Source organism: Bombina bombina, chromosome 1 (assembly GCF_027579735.1).
Source record: "Bombina bombina isolate aBomBom1 chromosome 1, aBomBom1.pri, whole genome shotgun sequence".
In the NCBI taxonomy this organism is placed as follows: Eukaryota; Metazoa; Chordata; class Amphibia; order Anura; family Bombinatoridae; genus Bombina; species Bombina bombina.
In genome coordinates this window covers 1,486,225,772-1,486,249,784 of record NC_069499.1, presented here as the reverse complement: position 1 = coordinate 1,486,249,784, position 24,013 = coordinate 1,486,225,772, and the positions used below count along the sequence as shown (strand labels likewise).

The following is a 24,013-nucleotide window of genomic DNA, read 5'->3' as shown; positions in this document are numbered from 1 at the left end:
ATTGTATTGAATATGTGCGTGATTTACATTTCTTAATACTAGTTGTAAATGGCATTTTGACCCTTTACATCTAGGAAAGCGAGTCAAAAAACATAATTTATGCTTACCTGATAAATTCCTTTCTTCTGTTGTGCGATCAGTCCACGGGTCATCATTACTTCTGGGATATAACTCCTCCCCAACAGGAAATGCAAGAGGATTCACCCAGCAGAGCTGATATAGCTCCTCCCCTCTACGTCAGTCCCAGTCATTCGACCAAGAATCAACGAGAAAGGAGTAACCAAGGGTGAAGTGGTGACTGGAGAATAATTTAAAAGATATTTACCTGCCTTAAAAAACAGGGCGGGCCGTGGACTGATCGCACAACAGAAGAAAGGAATTTATCAGGTAAGCATAAATTATGTTTTCTTCTGTTATGTGCGATCAGTCCACGGGTCATCATTACTTCTGGGATACCAATACCAAAGCAAAAGTACACGGATGACGGGAGGGATAGGCAGGCTCATTATACAGAAGGAACCACTGCCTGAAGAACCTTTCTCCCAAAAATAGCCTCCGAAGAAGCAAAAGTGTCAAATTTGTAAAATTTGGAAAAAGTATGAAGCGAAGACCAAGTTGCAGCCTTGCAAATCTGTTCAACAGAGGCCTCATTCTTAAAGGCCCAAGTGGAAGCCACAGCTCTAGTGGAGTGAGCTGTAATTCTTTCAGGAGGCTGCTGTCCAGCAGTCTCATAGGCTAAACGTATTATGCTACGAAGCCAGAAAGAGAGAGAGGTAGCAGAAGCTTTTTGACCTCTCCTCTGTCCAGAATAAACGACAAACAGGGAAGAAGTTTGGCGAAAATTTTTAGTTGCCTGTAAGTAGAACTTGAGGGCACGAACTACATCCAGATTGTGTAGAAGACGTTCCTTCTTTGAAGAAGGATTTGGACACAAGGATGGAACAACAATCTCTTGATTGATATTCCTGTTAGTAACTACCTTAGGTAAGAACCCAGGTTTAGTACGCAGAACTACCTTATCTGAGTGAAAAATCAGATAAGGAGAATCACAATGTAATGCTGATAACTCAGAGACTCTTCGAGCCGAGGAAATAGCCATTAAAAATAGAACTTTCCAAGATAACAATTTTATATCAATGGAATGAAGGGGTTCAAATGGAACACCTTGTAAAAACGTTAAGAACTAAGTTTAAACTCCATGGCGGAGCAACGGCTTTAAACACAGGCTTGATCCTAGCTAAAGCTTGACAAAAGGCCTGGACGTCTGGATTTTCTGACAGACGCCTGTGTAACAAGATGGACAGAGCTGAAATCTGTCCCTTTAATGAACTAGCCGATAAACCCTTTTCTAAACCTTCTTGTAGAAAAGACAATATCCTAGGGATCCTAACCTTACTCCAGGAGTAACGTTTGGATTCGCACCAGTATAGGTATTTGCGCCATATTTTATGGTAAATCTTTCTGGTAACAGGCTTCCTAGCCTGGATCAGGGTATCAATAACCGACTCAGAAAAACCACGCTTTGATAAAATCAAGCGTTCAATTTCCAAGCAGTCAGTTTCAGAGAAGTTAGATTTTGATGTTTGAATGGACCCTGTGTCAGAAGGTCCTGTCTCAGAGGTAGAGACCAAGGTGGACAGGATGACATGTCCACTAGATCTGCATACCAAGTCCTGCGTGGCCATGCAGGCGCTATTAGAATCACAGATGCTCTCTCTTGTTTGATTTTCGCAATCAATCGAGGAAGCAGCGGGAAGGGTGGAAACACATAAGCCATCCCGAAGTTCCAAGGTGCTGTCAAAGCATCTATCAGAACCGCTCCCGGATCCCTGGATCTGGACCCGTAGTGAGGAAGCTTGGCGTTCTGGCGAGACGCCATGAGATCTATCTCTGGTTTGCCCCAACGTCGAAGTATTTGGGCAAAAATCTCCGGATGAAGTTCCCACTCTCCCGGATGAAAAGTCTGGCGACTCAAGAAATCCGCCTCCCAGTTCTCCACTCCCGGGATGTGGATTGCTGACAGGTGGCAAGAGTGAGACTCTGCCCAGCGAATTATCTTTGATACTTCCACCATTGCTAGGGAGCTTCTTGTCCCTCCCTGATGGTTGATGTAAGCTACAGTCGTGATATTGTCCGACTGAAACCTGATGAACCCCTGAGTTGTTAATTGGGGCCAAGCTAGAAGGGCATTGAGAACTGCCCTCAATTCCAGAATGTTTATTGGAAGGAGACTCTCCTCCTGATTCCATAATCCCTGAGTCTTCAGAGAATTCCAGACAGCGCCCCAACCTAGCAGGCTGGCGTCTGTTGTTACGATTGTCCAGTCTGGCCTGCTGAATGGCATCCCCCTGGACAGGTGTGGCCGATAAAGCCACCATAGAAGAGAATTTCTGGTCTCTTGATTCAGATTCAGGGTAGGGGACAAATCTGAGTAATCCCCATTCCACTGACTTAGCATGCACAATTGCAGCGGTCTGAGGTGTAGGCGTGCAAAAGGTACTATGTCCATTGCCGCTACCATTAAGCCGATCACCTCCATGCATTGAGCTACTGACGGGTGTTGAATGGAATGAAGGACACGGCATGCATCCTGAAGCCTTGTTAACCTGTCTTCTGTCAGGTAAATCTTCATTTCTACAGAATCTATAAGAGTCCCCAAGAATGGAACTCTTGTGAGAGGAAAAAGAGAACTTTTCTTTTCGTTCACTTTCCATCCATGCGACCTTAGAAATGCCAGAACTAACTCTGTATGAGACTTGGCAGTTTGAAAGCTTGAAGCTTGTATTAGAATGTCGTCTAGGTACGGAGCTACCGAAATCCCTCGCGGTCTTAGTACCGCCAGAAGGGCACCCAGAACCTTTGTGAAGATTCTTGGGGCCGTAGCCAATCCGAATGGAAGAGCTACAAACTGGTAGTGCCTGTCTAGGAAGGCAAACCGTAGATACCGTTGATGATCTTTGTGAATCGGTATGTGAAGGTAAGCATCTTTTAAATCCACTGTGGTCATGTACTGACCCTTTTGGATCATAGGTAAGATTGTCCGAATAGTTTCCATTTTGAACGATGGAACTCTTAGGAATTTGTTTAGAATCTTTAAATCTAAGATTGGCCTGAAAGTTCCCTCTTTTTTGGGAACCACAAACAGGTTTGAGTAGAACCCTTGTCCTTGTTCCGACCGCGGAACTGGATGGATCACTCCCATTAATAACAGATCTTGTACACAGCGTAGAAACGCTTCTTTCTTTATCTGGTTTGTTGACAACCTTGACAGATGAAATCTCCTTTTTGGGGGAGATAATTTGAAGTCTAGAAGGTATCCCTGAGATATGATCTCCAGCGCCCAGGGATCCTGAACATCTCTTGCCCAGGCCTGAGCGAAGAGCGAAAGTCTGCCCCCCACTAGATCCGGTCCCGGATCGGGGGCTCTCGGTTCATGCTGTCTTTGGGGCAGCAGCAGGTTTCCTGGCCTGTTTGCCCTTATTCCAGGACTGGTTAGGTTTCCAGCCTTGCCTGTAACGAGCAACAGCTCCTTCCTGTTTTGGTGCAGTGGAGGTTGACGCTGCTCCAGGTTTGAAATTCCGAAAGGGACGAAAATTAGACTGTCTAGCCTTAGATTTGGCTTTGTCTTGAGGTAGGGCGTGGCCCTTACCTCCTGTAATGTCAGCGATAATTTCTTTCAACCCGGGCCCAAATAAAGACTGCCCCTTGAAAGGTATATTAAGTAATTTAGACTTAGAAGTAACATCAGCTGACCAGGATTTTAGCCACAGTGCTCTACGTGCCTGTATGGCGAATCCAGAGTTCTTAGCCGTAAGTTTGGTTAAATGTACTACGGCCTCCGAAATGAATGAATTGGCTAGTTTAAGGACTCTAAGCCTGTCCATAATGTCGTCTAGCGTAGATGAACTAAGGTTCTCTTCCAGAGACTCAATCCAAAATGCTGCCGCAGCCGTAATCGGCGCGATACATGCAAGGGGTTGCAATATAAAACCTTGTTGAACAAACATTTTCTTAAGGTAACCCTCTAATTTTTTATCCATTGGATCTGAAAAAGCACAGCTATCCTCCACCGGGATAGTGGTACGCTTAGCTAAAGTAGAAACTGCTCCCTCCACCTTAGGGACCGTTTGCCATAAGTCCCGAGTAGTGGCGTCTATTGGAAACATCTTTCTAAATATTGGAGGGGGTGAGAACGGCACACCGGGTCTATCCCACTCCTTAGTAACAATTTCAGTTAATCTCTTAGGTATAGGAAAAACGTCAGTACTCGCCGGTACCGCAAAGTATTTATCCAACCTACACATTTTCTCTGGTATTGCAATGGTGTTACAATCATTGAGAGCTGCTAAGACCTCCCCTAGTAATGCACGGAGGTTCTCCAATTTGAATTTAAAATTTGAAATATCTGAATCCAATCTGTTTGGATCAGAACCGTCACCCACAGAATGAAGCTCTCCGTCCTCATGCTCTGCAAGCTGTGACGCAGTATCAGACATGGCCCTAGTATTGTCAGCGCACTCTGTTCTCACCCCAGAGTGATCACGCTTGCCTCTTAGTTCTGGTAAGTTAGACAAAACTTCAGTCATAACAGTAGCCATATCATGTAATGTTATCTGTAATGGCCGCCCAGATGTATTAGGCGCCATAATATCACGCACCTCCCGGGCGGGAGATGCAGGTACTGCCGCGTGAGGCGAGTTAGTCGGCATAACTCTCCCCTCGCAGTTTGGTGAAATTTGTTCACATTGTACAGATTGACTTTTATTTAAAGTAGCATCAATACAGTTAGTACATAAATTTCTATTGGGCTCCACCTTGGCATTGGAACAAATGACACAGATATCATTCTCTGGGTCAGACATGTTTAACACACTAGCAATAACTTGCAACCTGGTTATAATCTTTTTTAACAAAAAACGTACTGTGCCTCGAAGAGGTACTTAAACGATTAAATGACAGTTGAGATAATGAACTGAAACAGTTATAGCATCAAGTTTAAAATAACATAACTTTTAGCAAAGGTTTGTTCCCATTAGTAAATAACTAAATTTGACATAAAAAATTATAGAGTAACGTCTTTATTCACAGTCAATAAAAATTCTCACAGCTCTGCTGAGAGAATGTACCTCCCTTCAAAGAAGTTTGAAGACCCCTGAGATCTGTCAGTGAACCGGATCATGCAGGAAATATAATAGTAGCTGACTGGAATTTTTTGATGCGTAGCAAAAGAGCGCCAAAAACGGCCCCTCCCTCTCACACACAGCAGTGAGGAGAAACGAAACTGTCACAATTTAAAGCAGACAACTGCCAAGTGGAAAATAATGCCCAAACATTTATTTACTCAGTACCTCAGCAATGTAAACGATTCTACATTCCAGCAAAAACGTTTAACATGACAATATTTATTAAAAGGATTAGTGACCTTTAACAGAGTAGTTCCGGTGAAAAACCATTCCCAGAATACTGAAGTGTATACATACATGTCATTATAACGGTATAGCAGGATTTTTTCATCAATTCCATTCAGAAAATAAAAACTGCTACATACCTCAATGCAGATTCATCTGCCCGCTGTCCCCTGATCTGAAGCCTTTACCTCCCTCAGATGGCCGAGAACAGCAATATGATCTTAACTACTCCGGTTAAAATCATAGTAAAAAACTCTGGTAGATTCTTCTTCAAACTCTGCCAGAGAAGTAATAACACGCTCCGGTGCTATTGTAAAATAACAAACTTTTGATTGAAGTCATAAAAACTAAGTATAATCACCATAGTCCTCTCACACATCCTATCTAGTCGTTGGGTGCAAGAGAATGACTGGGACTGACGTAGAGGGGAGGAGCTATATCAGCTCTGCTGGGTGAATCCTCTTGCATTTCCTGTTGGGGAGGAGTTATATCCCAGAAGTAATGATGACCCGTGGACTGATCGCACATAACAGAAGAAAGATGAGTCAATTATTAACGACATACAAAAGACTGAAATGTATTAATGGGCTCAGTGTAAACGTTATTATTGTTAGACTCCTTTTGACTTTAAAGGGAGCTTAAAACTATCTTCTGCCCCAGTACTTTGGTGGGGGCAAAACAAAAACCAACAGGTAAAAAGAAATCTAGCAATGTACAAATTCTGATGATATTTAAAATGATGGATCTGAAATATCACTGCTCAAAACAGCATAAAAACTATACAGATATAGTTAAGCCCTTTCTTGGAACAGAGGCCTGCAATTCATTGGGTTGAGCAATTGAGAGGCTAACAACAGTTTGCTCTATGTAGTATTGTACTCCGGGGACATTTAGGTACTGATATTCTATTAAGACTGTGAAGAAGAATCAAGGACCTAACTGAAAGCTCACCTTCTTAACGGTTCCAGCCGAGAGCTTCTTTGCTGGTTTCTGAAGATGTTCCTTCAGGTCAAGTGTGTTTACTATTCTATAAGCAATACAAAGCAAAACTGTAGTTAATATTCACTTACATTTCAGAGAGTCTTGTAGGACATTATTTATCTATACTTCAAATGGATGGATATTGTACACTTCCTGCTTTTTCTGGTTTCCTCTTTTACTTGGTCATATGCATAATTGACTGAATATAGCAATGAAAAGACAGTCAGGATATGAAACACAAAAGAGAAAAACAAACCATTAGGTCCATTGTGTAGGAAGCTGTGGGCAACACAACCCATACTTATTGCTAAATGTCTTCATAATGACATGGTTGAAAGAATCACAAAAAGATCAACTTGAAATAGCTGATACATAGTTAATACATATAAATATCTAAAAGTGATGAGCTTTATGTAATGCAACTTTGAGTGTGAGTAATTTGTAACTAAAAGTCTGATGCTCTCTAACGTATTTACTGCAAATGAAGTAAAAAGTATTAAATGTATGCCTTATGCATTAAGCTCTTAAGCAAAGCTGCTAATAAATGCCATGGATTTATGACACTTGCAAGGTAAAGAGAAATGGACGATCAATGAAGGAGCTTGGCATAAAGGAGGGACCACAATTTATTGATTTGTAATATCTGTAGATACTACCTTAGGAAAAAAGTAATAGTTTGTTCATAATATAGCCTTATCTTGATGGGAAATTTAGAAATGAGGTTTGCAAGATATAGCTGAAAGCTCAGAAACTCTTCTTGGCGAAGTTAAGAGAAAAAGAACATCCAAGTATAAAACCTGAAGGTCTAACCCATGCATAGGTTCAAATTGAGGAGATTGAAGAACCACCAGTACAAGATTAGGATTCCAAGGAGGAGTAACTGGTCTAATCACAGGCTTGATTAATATCAAGGACTGAACAAAGGTCTTAAAATCAGGAATGTTGGCAATTTTCTTGTGATATATAACAGGTAAGGCCAAAATATGACCATTAAGAGAACTGGCTGATAAGCCTTTCTTCAAAGAATTCTTTAGAAATTCAATACTCTAGGAATTTGAAAATAATTCCAATTATATCCTTTATTTGTACACCAAGACAAAAAGGATTTCCACATCTTATGATAGATACTCCTAGTGACAAGCTTTCTAGCCTAAATTAAGGAATTAAGGTATCAATAACCTTATTGAACAAACCTCTTTGGGACAAAACTAGGCATTCAAACAACAGATTGCAACACAAAAGGAAGAAGTACATAGGGTCAGATTACGAGTGGAGCGAAAATTAATGATCCTGCTTGAGTGTTAATTGCGCTAGAAGTAAGATTTTTGCGCACGCCAGGTTGCGCTCATATTTTGAGTTGAAAGTAAACTGTATTGGTTCTTGCGCTGACCCAACTAGCACAAAAATCTGAAATTAGAATGTTGCGTGCACATTCACTTATTCACCCATAGAAGTCAAAGGAGAAAAACTAACACCCCACTCTCACGCAAACACGATCGCATATTCTCATTTGCGCTAACCCAACATGAAAATATGAATATTTCACATTTCAATGTACTTCACATACAAGAATATCTTCTATATATTCATAAATAAATATTTCTACATATATCTGATGGTATTTTGGTACAATATGTTTTTACAGGTGCCCCTTGGTTTACAACGGATCAATTTGCGCCGTTTCAGAATAACACCCTTTTTTCCAGTCATGTGACTGCTATTGAAAAGCATTGAGAAGCAGTGAATTGATTAAAATAGTCAATAGGTGGAGCTGACCGCTTGTGTTGCAGCAAAGGTATGCAAGCCAAGCAAGCTGAAATTAATCAGTGTAACCAGACCTCAGCTATCGAGCAGATTTCAAAGGAACAAGATCTTCCTGCCTATAAATCAGTCCAGACTGGAATGCATAGAATAGCTGCAGACCGGATATTATCTAACATCCCAACAATGTAGAGAACTGTTTGCAGAAAAAAGCAAGTAAAAAAATGTTTTTGTTCATTAAAGAATGTTTGATGATACATTCTGTGTTGTATGATTATTTTATTAGGTTTATAATGCTGTTTAGCAGATGTTTTTGTTCAATAAACTTAGTTTGATGATATATTCCGTGTTGTGTGATTATTTTATTAGGTTTATAATGCTGTTTAGCAAATGTTTTTGTTAATTAAACTTAGTTTGATTATATATTCTGTGTTGTGTAATTATTGTATTAGATTTATAATGCTGTTTAGCATTTAAAGTCTTCATTTCAAAGCTTTAAAAATAATGTATTAGTTGTTACTTATGAAAATTTTGAGAGGGGCCTGGAACCTAACTCCCTCACTTCCTATTGACTTACATTGTAAACTGGGTTTTAATTTACAACGGTTTCTATTTACAACTATTCGTTCTGGAACCTAACCCCGGCGTAAACTGAGGGCTACCTGTATGTATATTATATTATTACGTATATTATATATACACACATGATTATATATAGGTATAGATATATACAGATACATATAGGAATATCTATTTATAAATACAGTACATAGAACATATTCTGCTTTGTGCAGAACATTGGAATGTGAAATATTTATAGTAAATAGTTAAAACCTTTATTAAATATTAATATTGCGAAAATATGATTTTACATGTTTTCCTCTACTTAACGGCAAAGGGTTCCAATACATGCATATATATAGGAGTACAAAGACAAGAGTGTCTTTCCTACAGTCAAGCATGGTGGTGGAAGTGTCATGGTCTGGGCCTGCATGAGTGCTGCCAGCACTCAGCACTCAGAGAGTTCTTTGCCATGAGGTGCCATGCTGAACTTCCAATGACCAGTATGAGAGAGTGTGAGAGCGATAACACCAAATTTAACACAACTGCTCCCCATTCACAACTGAGACCTTATAACACTAACGAGTCACATGACACCGGGGAGGGAAAATGGCTTATTGGGCCCAATTTGGACATTTCCACTTAGGGGTGTACTCACTTTTGTTGTCAACGGTTTAGACATTAATGGCTGTTTGTTGAGTTATTTTGAGGGGACAGCAAATTTACACTGTTATACAGGCTGTACACTCACTACTTTACACTTAGCAAAGTGTCATTTCGTCAGTGTTTTCACATGAAAAGACATAATAAAATATTTACAAAAATGTGAGAGGAGTACTCACTTTTGTGAGATACTGTATGTAAACTACTGCTGTGACATTGTCTGACTGGAATTGTATGAAATATTCACGCCTGAGGTTTGGCTCAGAAGAGCCTTGAAGATTGCCTGGCGTTTCAAGATGATTATAGTATCTTCATTGAGTCTATGATCGAGCCTAGGAATAACACACAAGTCTGAGGAGTAAAGGAAATCTTTGGCAGGTTGATTTTCAAACCATGACTGTTAAGCAGTTGAAGAACAGCTTGTGTGTGAGTAACAGACAGTGCCTTTACCAGAATATCTCCTAGATAGGGTGTTACAGAGAGTCCATGATCTTGCATCACACTCAATAATGCCCCTAGCACTTTGGTAAAAAATGATATTTCCTAATTAGAAAGGAATATCAGGAACTTCATGCGATCTTTGTGGATGGGAATAATAAGCAACTTTTTTTTTAAAGTAAATAGACATATACTAACCCTCCTGCACTAAAGGAAGAATTGTGCCAATTGTCTACATCTTGAAAGTAGAAACTTTCAGGAATTTGTTCACTGTTTTAAGATCAAGATAAACCAAAATGTACCTTTTTTCTTTGGTACAATACAGAGATTGGAACAGAATCCCTGGTTCAGCTATGAGGCTGGAACTGGAGCAAATTCTAAATCTGTCACACAAGCCCGGAAGGCTTTGGCCTTTAAGGAATTTGAGTCAGGAGGAATCTTCCCTGATGAGGTTTTGAACAAAAACTTATTAAATACCCTTGAGAAATAATTTTCAAGACCCAAGGATCTTAAATTCCAAACTTTCCAAAACAGATTCAGTCTGTCGCCTACCATAAACTTGTCTAAAATGGAGGCTGCGCCTTCATGCAGACTTGTAGGCAGGAGTGGAGTTCTTGGTCTGCTTGGCTTTAGACCAGAAAGTTTTTATATATTAGTCATTTTTTTTCATCTGTGATGATACTCTGTAGTAACACTGTGAAAAACTTTCAGCCTGCATCTTTCAGCCTGTATGGTCTCAGACAGAAAGTTGTGGCTCGTCCGCAGCTCTTTTTCCCCCTTCCACAGAATCACAGAACTAAACTTTTTTTTTTTTTTTTTTTTAACAAGACTGTGAACAATATTCTAACAAGCAGTGACGTTACTAATTTCCTTGCTAGTTGTTTAAAAATATTTATTAGTCCTTATAAAGTTAGTTTCTCATAGTGCTTTGCAATACTGAAAGTATATATTGTTTATGCCACGCCGCATGGAGCAGGAAAGTAAACAAAGTCTTATTAGAAAGGTCTTAGTTGGCCTGCAACTATATGTTCTCTGAAAGCAAAGTTTTAATATAAACTGCTAATACATTAAAGGCTAGATTGCAAGTAGAGAACTAAATTAGCGCTCCACTTATTATAAGTTGAGCACAATGTGAACGTGACCTCACATTCGCATTGTTAAGAAGCATTGCGCTTACGAGAGCATGCTTCCATAGGCTCCAATGGGAGCCTCTTTCTCATGTCGTCAGAGATGGCATCAGAACCTAAGCACAGTGAAGAGGTTAAGTAGTGCAGCTATTGCAACATTTCTAAATATATATCTATATATATATATACACATATTAACACATAAATATGTATATAAGCATATACATATATATATTTACAGGGAACACACAGTTCCCATAGACCGCAATGTAAAGGCACTTTTCAGCCCCACCTGGTTGTAGCTTCTTTTTAGCCCAGTAATGCTTTTCACAGAGTGGAACTTTCCTGTAGTATATCAGTCTTACCCCACCTATTACGGTCAGTCCAGCGCTGAAATACCAGGCAAAAAAAACATGTTTTTTTTAATAAAATACTATAATGCCCTCTATTTTGAGGGCATTTGGAGCACTTTTAGAAAATTAACCAGAGATCTAATCTCTGGTTAATTTTCTGAGTGCTAATTGCTACCACAAGCTTGCGATAGCAAAAACCAGCCACTTGTAATGGCTGGTTATTTATCGCGCGATAATATATTGCTCCACTTCTAATCAAGCCGTAAATCGCAATGATTTCAGCGAAATTAAACTGAAGCAAATCCTCAATGTGTGGTATAGCAAACCTTACAAAAAAATTAAATACATCTTTGGGAGTGCATTTTTTTAAATGCTACAAAACTGCTTGCAAAAAACACCTATGTTTTTATGTTAAAATTGGGATCTTAGCCACACAATATGGCTTAAGCAGAATAATATGGCCATATTCTGTGACTAAGATCCCAATTTTAACATAAAAGTATAGGTGTCTTTTGCAGCCAATTTTGCAGCATTTAAAAAATGTTTTGTTTATCTGTGGGCGGATGTGCGCCAATATTCTCTGTTTTATTAAACTGAAGTACAGGTACAATTTTACACTAAATATTTTTCTGCAAAGGCCTTTATACTTCTTCATTTAGTACCAGTCAAAGCAGACTTAAAGGGTTATGAAACCTAAATATTTTGTTTTGTGATTCAGGAAAAGTGAACCAATTTAAATAAGTTCCCAATTTACTTCTATTATCAAATTTGATTAGTTCCCATGATATTCTGTGTTGAAGAGAGTACTACCTGGCAGGAAATAGTGCTGCCATCTAGTGCTCTTGAAAATGGATAAAATATAGTGCTCCAGAAATGAGCAGGCTCCTAAGCATACAACCCTGCTTTTCTATAGAAGATACCAAGAGAAAGAAGAACAATTGATAATAGAAGTAAATTAGAAAGTTGTTTGAAATTGCATGCTCTATCTGATTCATGAAAGAAAATGCTTACCTGATAAATTTCTTTCTTTCTGGACATGGAGAGTCCACAACGTCATTCTATTTACTAGCGGGATATTCACTCCTGGCCAGCAGGAGGAGCCAAAGAGCACCACAGCAAAGCTGTTAAGTGTCACTTCCCTTACCCATAACCCCCAGTCATTCAGACGAAGGGAAATGGAAAAAGAAGATAACACAAATGTGTAGAGGTGCCTGAGGTTTAGTAAAAAATTACTGTCTAATCTAAATGGTGGAGTCGTGGACTCTCCATGTCCGGAAATAAATATATTTAGCAGAATAAGCATAAATGTTGTTTTCTTTCCTAAGACATGGAGAGTCCACAACGTCATTCCAATTACTAGTGGGAACCAATACCCAAGCTAGAGTACACAGAATGAATAGGGAGGGAGAACAAGATAGTCAGAGCTAAACAGAAGGCACCAGCACTTGAAGAACCCTTCTCCCAAAGGAAGCTCCAGTTGAGGCAAAAGTATCAAATTTGTAGAATTTGGAAAAAGTATGCAGAGAGGACCAAGTTGCAGCCTTGCAAATCTGTTCCACAGAAGCTTCATTTTTGAAAGCCCAAGAAGATGATACAGCCCTAGTGGAATGAGCTGTAAGTTTCTCAGGAGGCTGCTGTTCAGCAGTCTCATAAGCAAAAACATAATTTATGCTTACCTGATAAATTTATTTCTCTTGTGGTGTATCCAGTCCACGGATCATCCATTACTTGTGGGATATTCTCCTTCCCAACAGGAAGTTGCAAGAGGATCACCCACAGCAGAGCTGCTATATAGCTCCTCCCCTAACTGCCATATCCAGTCATTCGACCGAAACTAGCCGAGAAAGGAGAAACCATAGGGTGCAGTGGTGACTGTAGTTTAAAATTTAGACCTGCCTTAAAAGGACAGGGCGGGCCGTGGACTGGATACACCACAAGAGAAATAAATTTATCAGGTAAGCATAAATTATGTTTTCTCTTGTTAGGTGTATCCAGTCCACGGATCATCCATTACTTGTGGGATACCAATACCAAAGCTAAAGTACACGGATGAAGGGAGGGACAAGGCAGGTACTTAAACGGAAGGGACCACTGCCTGTAGAACCTTTCTCCCAAAAATAGCCTCAGAAGAAGCAAAAGTATCAAATTTGTAAAATTTTGAAAAGGTATGAAGCGAAGACCAAGTCGCCGCTTTGCAAATCTGTTCAACAGAAGCCTCATTTTTAAAGGCCCAGGTGGAATCCACAGCTCTAGTAGAATGAGCCGTAATCCTTTCAGGGGGCTGCTGTCCAGCAGTCTCATAGGCTAAGCGTATTACGCTCCGAAGCCAAAAAGAAAGAGAGGTTGCCAAAGCCTTTTGACCTCTCCTCTGTCCAGAGTAAACAACAAACAGGGAAGATGTTTGACGAAAATCTTTAGTCGCTTGTAAGTAAAACTTTAAAGCACGGACTACGTCCAAATTATGTAAAAGACGTTCCTTCTTTGAAGAAGGATTAGGACACAATGATGGAACAACAATCTCTTGATTGATATTCTTGTTGGAAACTACCTTAGGTAAAAACCCAGGTTTTGTACGCAGAACTACTTTATCTGTATGGAAAATCAGATAAGGAGAATCACATTGTAAAGCTGATAACTCAGAGACTCTACGAGCCGAGGAAATAGCCATCAAAAACATAACTTTCCAAGATAAAAGTTTGATATCAATGGAATGAAGGGGTTCAAACGGAACTCCTTGAAGAACCTTAAGAACCAAGTTTAAGCTCCATGGAGGAGCAACAGGTTTAAACACAGGCTAAATTCTAACCAAAGCCTGACAAAATGCCTGGAGGTCTGGAACCTCTGCCAGACGCTTGTGCAAAAGGATAGACAGAGCAGAAATCTGTCCCTTTAAAGAACTAGCTGATAATCCTTTATCCAAACCCTCTTGGAGAAAGGACAATATCCTAGGAATCCTAACCTTACTCCATGAGTAATTCTTGGATTCACACCAATGAAGATATTTGCGCCATATCTTACGGTAGATTTTCCTGGTTACAGGCTTTCGTGCCTGTATTAAGGTATCAATGACTGACTCGGAGAAGCCACGCCTTGATAAAATCAAGCGTTCAATCTCCAGGCAGTCAGTCTCAGAGAAATTAGATTTGGATGATTGAAAGGACCTTGTAGTAGAAGGTCTTGTCTCAGAGGCAGAGGCCAAGGTGGAAAGGATGACATGTCCACCAGGTCTGCATACCAGGTCCTGCGTGGCCACGCAGGCGCGATCAAGATCACCGATGCTCTCTCCTGTTTGATTTTGGCAATCATTCGAGGGAGCAGAGGAAACGGTGGAAACACATAAGCCAGGTTGAAGAACCACGGTGCTGCTAGAGCATCCATCAGCGTCGCTTCTGGGTCCCTGGACCTGGATCCGTAACAAGGAAGCTTGGCGTTCTGGCGAGACGCCATGAGATCCAATTCTGGTGTGCCCCAACGATGAACCAATTGAGCAAACACCTCCGGATGGAGTTCCCACTCCCCCGGATGAAAAGTCTGACGACTTAGAAAATCCGCCTCCCAGTTCTCTACACCTGGGATATGGATCGCTGATAGATGGCAAGAGTGAGTCTCTGCCCAGCGAATTATCTTGGAGACTTCTAACATCGCTAGGTAGCTCCAGGTCCCCCCTTGATGGTTGATGTAAGCCACAGTCGTGATGTTGTCCGACTGAAATCTGATGAACCTCAGGGTTGCTAACTGAGGCCAAGCTAGAAGAGCATTGAATATTGCTCTTAACTCCAGAATATTTATTTGGAGGAGTTTCTCCTCCTGAGTCCACGATCCCTGAGCCTTCAGGGAATTCCAGACTGCACCCCAACCTAGAAGGCTGGCATCTGTTGTTACAATTGTCCAATCTGGCCTGCGAAAGGTCATACCTTTGGACAGATGGACCTGAGATAGCCACCAGAGAAGAGAATCTCTGGTCTCTTGATCCAGATTTAGCAGAGGGGACAAATCTGTGTAATCCCCATTCCACTGACTGAGCATGCATAATTGCAGCGGTCTGAGATGTAGGCGCGCAAATGGCACTATGTCCATCGCCGCTACCATTAAGCCGATCACTTCCATGCACTGAGCCACCGAAGGGCGCGGAATGTAGTGAAGAACACGGCAGGAATTTAGAAGCTTTGATAACCTGGACTCCGTCAGGTAAATTTTAATTTCTACAGAATCTATCAGAGTTCCTAGGAAGGAAACCCTTGTGAGGGGGATAGAGAACTCTTTCCCTCGTTCACTTTCCACCCATGCGACCTCAGAAATGCCAACACTGTGTCCGTATGAGATTTGGCAATTTGGAAGTTTGACGCCTGTATCAGGATGTCGTCTAGATAAGGGGCCACTGCTATGCCCCGTGGTCTTAGGACCGCCAGAAGAGACCCCAGAACCTTTGTAAAAATTCTTGGGGCTGTAGCTAACCCGAAGGGAAGAGCCACAAACTGGTAATGCCTGTCTAGAAAGGCAAACCTTAGGAACCGATGATGATCTTTGTGAATCGGTATGTGAAGGTAAGCATCCTTCAAATCCACTGTGGTCATGTACTGACCCTCCTGGATCATAGGTAGGATTGTCCAAATAGTTTCCATTTTGAACGATGGAACTCTGAGGAATTTGTTTAAGATCTTTAGATGCAAAATTGGTCTGAAGGTTCCCTCTTTTTTAGGAACCACAAACAGATTTGAATAAAATCCCTGTCCTTGTTCCATCTGTGGAACTGGATGGATCACTCCCATTAATAGGAGGTCTTGCACACAGCGTAAGAATGCCTCTTTCTTTATCTGGTTTACAGATAATCTCGAAAGGTGAAATCTCCCTTGTGGGGGGGAAGCTTTGAAGTCCAGAAGAAATCCCTGAGATATGATCTCCAACGCCCTGGGATCCTGAACATCTCTTGCCCACGCCTGGGTGAAGAGAGAAAGTCTGCCCCCTACTAGATCCGTTGCCGGATAGGGGGCCGTTCCTTCATGCTGTCTTAGAGGCAGCAGCAGGCTTTCTGGCCTGCTTGCCTTTGCTCCAGGCCTGGTTAGATTTCCAGGAAGGCTTGGATTGCGCAAAAGTTCCCTCTTGTTTTGTAGCAGAGGAAGTTGATGCTGCACCTGCCTTGAAGTTTCGAAAGGCACGAAAATTAGACTGTTTGGCCCTTGATTTAGCCCTGTCCTGAGGAAGGGTATGACCCTTACCTTCAGTAATGTCAGCAATAATTTCCTTCAAACCAGGCCCGAATAGGGTCTGCCCCTTGAAGGGAATGTTAAGTAATTTAGACTTTGAAGTCACGTCAGCTGAACAAGATTTAAGCCATGCGCCCTACGCGCCTGGATGGCGAATCCAGAATTCTTAGCCGTTAGTTTAGTCAAATGAACAATGGCATCAGAAACAAAAGAAATAGCTAGCTTAAGTGTTGTAAGCTTGTCAATTATTTCAGTCAATGGAGTAGCTGTCTGAAAGGCCTCTTCCAGAGACTCAAACCAGAATGCTGCAGCAGCAGTGACAGGAGCAATGCATGCAAGGGGCTGCAGGATAAAACCTTGTTGAATAAACATTTTCTTAAGGTAACCTTCTAATTTTTTATCCATTGGATCTGAAAAAGCACAACTGTCCTCGACAGGGATAGTGGTACGTTTTGCTAAAGTAGAAACTGCTCCCTCCACCTTAGGGACCGTCTGCCATAAATCCCGTGTGGTGGCGTCTATTGGAAACATTTTTCTAAAAATAGGAGGGGGGGAAAACGGCACACCGGGTCTGTCCCACTCCTTAGTAATAATTTCTGTAAACCTTTTAGGTATTGGAAAAACGTCAGTACACACCGGCACCGCGTAGTATTTATCCAGTGTACACAATTTCTTTGGCACTGCAATTGGGTCACAGTCATTCAGAGCAGCTAAAACCTCTCCAAGCAACACCCGGAGGTTCTCAAGCTTAAATTTAAAAGTAGACATATCTGAATCAGGTTTCCCCGAGTCAGAGACGTCACCCACAGACTGAAGCTCTTCCTCAGCTTCTGCATATTGTGACGCAGTATCAGACATGGGCCTTAAAACATCTGCGCGCTCTGTATTACGTCTAACCCCAGAGCTATCGCGCTTTCCTCTGAATTCAGGCAGTCTGGCTAATACCGCTGACAGGGTATTATCCATGATTGCCGCCATGTCCTGCAAAGTAATCGCTATGGGCATCTTTGATGTACTTGGCGCCATTTTAGAGTGAGTCCCTTGAGCGGGAGTCAAAGGGTCCGACACTTGGGGAGAGTTAGTCGGCATAACTTCCCCCTCGTCAGAATCCTCTGGTGATAATTCTTTTAAAGATAACAGCTGATCTTTATTGTTTAAAGTGAAATCAATACATTTAGTACACATTCTCCTATGGGGTTCCACCATGGCTTTTAAACATAATGAACAAGGAGTTTCCTCTATGTCAGACATGTTTATACAGACTAGCAATGAGACTAGCAAGCTTGGAAAACACTTTAAATCAAGTTAACAAGCAATATAAAAAAAACGTTACTGTGCCTTTAAGAGAAACAAATTTTGCCAAAATTTGAAATAACAGTGAAAAAAGGCAGTTAAACTAACGAAATGTTTACAGTGTATGTAACAAGTTACCAGAGCATTGCACCCACTTGCAAATGGATGATTAACCCCTTAATACAAAAACAGATTAACAAAACGAAAAATATGTTTTTTAAACAGTCATAACAACTGCCACAGCTCCTACTTTTGAAGCCTTTTGAGCCCTTCAGAGATGTCCTATAGCATGCAGGGGACTGCTGAGGGAAGCTGAATGTCACAGTTTGTAATTTTAACTGCACCAACTGTAACTTTTATACTATAACAGTGGAAAGCCTCAGGAAACTGTTTCTAGGCAAAAATAAAGCCAGCAATGTGGAAAAAACTAGGCCCCAATAAGTTTTATCACCAAAGCATATATAAAAACGATTAAACATGCCAGCAAACGTTTTATATTGCACATTAATCAGAGTATATACCTCTGATAGCAAGCCTGATACTAGTCGCTATTAAATCACTGTATTTAGGCTTTAACTTACATTAATCCGGTATCAGCAGCATTTTCTAGCAAATTCCATCCCTAGAAAAACTTAACTGCACCTACCTTTATGCAGGATACCCTGCACGCCATTCTCCCTCTGAAGTTACCTCACTCCTCAGACATATGTGAGAACAGCAGTGGATCTTAGTTACTTCTGCTAAGATCATAGAAAAACGCAGGCAGATTCTTCTTCTAAATGCTGCCTGAGATAAAATAGTACAACTCCGGTACCATTTAAAAACAATAAACTTTTGATTGAAGAAAAAACTAACTATATTTTACCACTTTCCTCTTACTACCTCCAGCTATGTTGAGAGCTTGCAAGAGAATGACTGGATATGGCAGTTAGGGGAGGAGCTATATAGCAGCTCTGCTGTGGGTGATCCTCTTGCAACTTCCTGTTGGGAAGGAGAATATCCCACAAGTAATGGATGATCCGTGGACTGGATACACCTAACAAGAGAAACGAATCATACTTTCAAACAAAGGGAAAGAGAAGTAGAAGTAGCCTTCTGACCCTTACGCTTTCCAGAGAAACAAACAGGGCAGAAGACTGACGAAAATCCTTAGTAGCCTGTAGGTAGAACTTTAGAGCGTGCAACACATCCAAGTTGTGCAACAGACATTCCTTATGAGGAGGATTAGGACAGAGAGAAGGAACAACACTTTCCTGATTAATATTTTTGTCCGAAACCACCTTAGGGAGAAACCCTAATTTAGTACGAAGGACCGCCTTATCCACATGAAAAATAAGGTAAGACAAATCACACTGCAAAGCCGAGAGTTCCAGAACTCTCCGAGCAGAAGAGATAGTAATAAGAAACAAAACCTTCCAAGATAACAGCTTAAAGTGAAGGCAAACTTTGATGAATGAAAGCCCCTTGAAGACAGGTCCTGAACGCACTTTAAGAATGCCTCTCTTTTTACCTGATCCGCAGATAACCTTGAGAGGAGAAATGTGCCCTTGGGAGGACGAGATTTGAATTCTATTTAGTAACCCTGAGATACTATGTCCACAGCCTAAGGATCTGGAACATTTTGTATCCATGCTTGACAAAACAGGGAAAGTCTGCCCCCCACTTGATCTAATCCCAGACCTAGGGCAGACCCTTCATGCTGACTTAGACTCAGCTGAGGTTTTTTTTTTTATTGTTTCCCCATGTTCCAAGACTGATTGGGTCTCCAAGAAGACTTGCGCTATTCCTGCTTGGAAGAGGGAGAGAAAGACTTTTGACCTTTGAAGTTAAAAAAAAAGGAATGAAAATTACTTTGAAGTCCTTTAGGTCTGTTCTTCTTGTCTTGTGGTAGAAAAGACCCTTTTTCACCCGTAATATCAGAAATTATTTCTGCTAGATAAGGCCCAAATAAGGTCTTACCCTTGTAAGGAAGCTCCAGGAGCTTAGAATTGGAAGTAACATCAGCTGATCAAGATTTAAGCCACAGGGCCCTACGGGCTAGAACAGTGAAGCCAGACATCTTGGCTCCCTGTCTAATGATTTGCATGTTAGCATCAGAGATAAAAGAATTGGCTAATTTGAGAGCCTTAATCCTATCTTGGATCTCCTCCAATGGAGTTTCTTCTAAAATTAATTTAGAGAAGGCATTGGACCGCGCTTGCTACTGTGGCAATACAAACTGCAAGTTGCCATTGAAGACCCTAATGAACATACATATTCTTCAAAGTCTCCAGCTTTTTGTCCATGGGATCCTTAAAAGAACAGCTATCCTCAATAGGGATCGTAGTTCTCTTAGCCAGAGTAGAAATAGCCCCTTCTACTTTAGGCTCCATGCACCATGAATCTTTAATGGAGTCAGCAACAGGAAACATCTTTTTAAAGACGAGAGACAGGGAGAAAGGTATCCCTGGCTTTTCTCATTCATGTGAAATAATCTCCATCACACGGTCTGTAACACTCTATAAGTTGTATATCTTTACTGTGTTTCTACACCTTTAATTGGTTTCTACACGTCCTCTTATCCTGCTATAAGTGGCTGCTCCTTTTGACCACTCATTGCTTGGTATTGATTTGTTACGCACCCTGTATCAAGCTCCTAGCGTTTCTATGCTGTTAAAGTTTGCATACTAAAATGTAATCCTTATTCTCCTGTGCTCCTATGTACCGCACTGTATCTTTGCTGCTACAAACTCTCCTCTGAGGACTCTTCGTCATCTGAACTTTCGATCTGAGTTTGTGTCTCTCTCGCTCCCGATGAGCTGTGACGTCACTGGTGTCATCCGGAACGTGGCTGCTTCCTCGGTAAGCGATTATCCAATCTATATATTGATCATCTTTGTCAGTGTATGCATAATAAACTGATATCAGATTTACCTAAGTAGTTTTTAACAACACTTGATTCCTGCCTCAGTAAGTGTCTGTTTAAACAAACTCAGGTTATACAAATATGCTCTTACTTTTTACATTGTATTCAAGTTCCATATGTATGTAATGAGTTCCTGCCAGTCCTCTGCATTATTAAGATCCATTAAGAGAGTCTACGTTTCTGAGCTACAAACTATACTATTAACCCCCTACATTGCTTAAACTACGTTTTATACAACTTGAAGTGACAGTACTATTTTCAGAAGTAATCTTATCAGGTCCGCAGTTGAGATTCTCATAAAAAACAACATCTCTCTACAGATAACCACAAGGTAAAAAGCAAGATTTGATAGCGACAGAAGGGTCGGAGTCGTCCAAAGTAGCCAGTACCTCCTTTAACAGTAAACAAAGGTGTTCAAGCTTAAATCTGAAGTTTACTTCATTATCAGACAAAGGAATTATACTGTCCGAATCTGAGATTTCACCCTGAGAGACATTGGGCTCATTGGGCAAAATTTTATTTTTACACTCTAGCGTTCTAGCTAAATATGTAGCACACAATTGCATAGCCAATGCAATTTGTGCCTCTAGGCATAATAAGCATGTATCACAAGCAAGGTGCAGTGATACCCCTTATCGCCTGTTATATGTAGCTAAATATGAGGAATGTGGCTACAAGTATAATTAGTAGCTTAATAAGCAGTTAAGCTCTGAGAATTTATACTTAGCATTAATCAGAATAAGTGCTGCAAGTAAATACTTGGTTAAACAGGGGTTTATGATTTACTTGTATGAACTCACTTTGTGAAGTTTAGGAAAGCTAAGCAAAGAATAAACTTGAATATATAACATTTCATAAATGTTATGAAAAGTACCTGGATACTGAGTTACAGGTGTCTGACGAAATCTGCCTTAAATATCCTCAGAGCTTTCCTCAGGTAAGTATCAGAAGACAAGGAGGATTCAGTCTGCAACTTGTCAGGCAGAGACGTTCTGGTGTTCATCCGGTTCAGCGGATCCTGCAGTGTGATGTTGGGAAGATGATTGACAGGATGAAGACCCAATCAGCATTCAGCTAACCTGTACGGTGTTCCTCTTTAGTTTAGACAGGATAGATTCTTTGAGGGGATATTGTGACAGTCTTTCTGTGAGCATAAGGAAGATTTCATTGATAGCTTAAGGAGAAAGCAGAGGAGAGGACCGACAGCTGTTGTGTCAGAGGAAGTAGCAGCGGATATGGACATGGAGTTTTGCAAAACTGCTCTTCCAGGATGGGAGATGAGGGTAGGAGGCTTGCAGCTTGATCCACAAAAAAATTGCAATAACTGAAGCAATTTGGAGGAGGGGAAAGGTACCTTAAATAGGGAAACAATTGAGCAGGTGGTACAAATTAGTTAAAGAGACAGGCAGTCGCTTCTGAGATATTACACAAGGGAGTCTTGATCCATATCCATATTGTTAAAAAAAAATCCCCAAAAATAATTGAGAAGAAAATTATTTGAAAATCAAGACTACTGTCACTTTAAGAGGTTCTTTTACCATCAGAACGTATAACTCTAACAAAAGGTAGCCTAACAAACTCAAAATCAGGCCCTCTACACCCCAGATATACTGAGGTGCCCTACCTTACCTCCGGTAACAAGGCTAGTAGCGGGAAATGACACAGAAGGCTCCTGCCTCACTCTCAGGATCGGAGATGTCGGAACATAGAAGACACAGCTTCGCTTAGGAATATGAAGGCGGAAGAGTGGGTCACATGACCATCCGTCAAGAAACTGGGCAGCTAAAATAAAAGCATGCGTTTCTGAAAAACAGACCGTTATACTCAAAAGACTGATATCAGCCTTTAACAGTGAGCGGTCTATCAACTGTCAAAACAATCCCACATAACATATTGGAATAAAAATAAAACATGACATAATTGAGCCACAAATATAAATCATCATAGTAAAAAGGGTTATACTTTATCACTATAAAGAAAGATTAACCCCTTAGTCTCCAAAGTCACATTTGAAAAGTGCCTGTACCCTGCCTATAAATATCCTATATAAAGGATATAATATGTCCCAAATAAAAATTGCAGCTAAATCTTCTTCAAGTGCAAGTCTCCAATACCTAGAAGAAAAAAGCACTTACCTGCAATCCAGCTGTCAGGCAGGACGACAGCTCACAAGGTGTGAAAGGACACATACTCCTCACAGAGACCTGTAAAAAAAGAAAGAACTGAGTAACCAACTCTGGCTTTCTATGACGAGGGCAGCAATTGTGTTAGGAAACCAAGAAAGGATCACCTCACCACTTCCTAACTGCTTAAAAGCCACCACTACTCTTACTCAATAGATTGATGTGGAAACAGCTAAACCCAAATCCTTGCTTGCAGGGAAAAGTACCCAGAAAAGGAAATATATCTTCCGACACCGAACTTCACCTCCTCCATTGACAGAGGCAAAGAGAATGACTAGGGGTTATAGGTAAGGGAAGTGACACTTAACAGCTTTGCTGTGGTGCTCTGTGCCTCCTCCTGCTGGCCAAGAGTGAATATCCCACTAGTAACTGGAATGACGTAGTGGACTCTCCATGTCTTAGGAAAGAAATATTAATATACTAACTCGAGTATCCATGCATAATTAGATAATATAATTATATACCTTCTTGTGATTTCTTTCAGATCACTACTTTTCATGCCCTTAATGGCACCATAGATCTCAAGATGCTCCTGCACCTTAATCTCAGGCCACAGATGGTTTATCTGAGGAGAATATCCTATGAACTTGATTGGTCTGCACCCCAACTGGCTGGCTGGTGAATTATATATCTGTATCTGTAAACACAAATAAACAGTTAATCTGCCTGTTAAAAGGGGCATTTTCGGCAAAATGTTCCTATCATGTGATATCAATTTTGGTTAATTAACCTAAATAAGCTAAATGTGATAAATGTGATATCAATTTTGGTTAATTAACCTAAACAGTTAGGGCTAGATTACGAGTGGCGCGTTAACAGTTAAGCACGAGCAAAACGGGGTTTATCGCGGGTGTTTGAGCCCATTGGGTTTTCCGCTCATATTAAAAGTTGAAAGTAAATGTGATCGCTTGAGCGCAATCCCGGTTTACACTAGAACACTGGTTTTCAAACCTCTCCTCAAGCCTCCCCAACAGGCCAGGTTTACTGCATTACCTTGGATGAGAGCCGGTAATATACCAATGTTTACTAATCAGCTGATTGTTTCACCTGTGCTCCAGTTTAGATATCCTCAAAACGTGGCCTGTTAGGGAGGCCTAAGGACAGGTTTGACTACGTGTCCTCAGAGCTCTGGTTAA

General features: G+C 40.9%; 1 protein-coding gene across 2 annotated transcripts in view; it reads right to left on the bottom strand.

The window, feature by feature from the left end:
- Window positions 1-24,013, bottom strand: part of ABCA5 (ATP binding cassette subfamily A member 5) — a 477,891-nt gene that overhangs the window by 35,663 nt on the left and 418,215 nt on the right. For both annotated transcript variants that reach the window (XM_053707235.1, XM_053707226.1), the window contains exons 32-33: window positions 23,342-23,514; window positions 6,360-6,435 (exon numbers count right to left, since the gene is read on the bottom strand). In XM_053707235.1, the coding sequence (XP_053563210.1) occupies window positions 6,360-6,435; window positions 23,342-23,514 (249 nt within the window). The remainder of the gene's footprint in view (window positions 1-6,359; window positions 6,436-23,341; window positions 23,515-24,013) is intronic.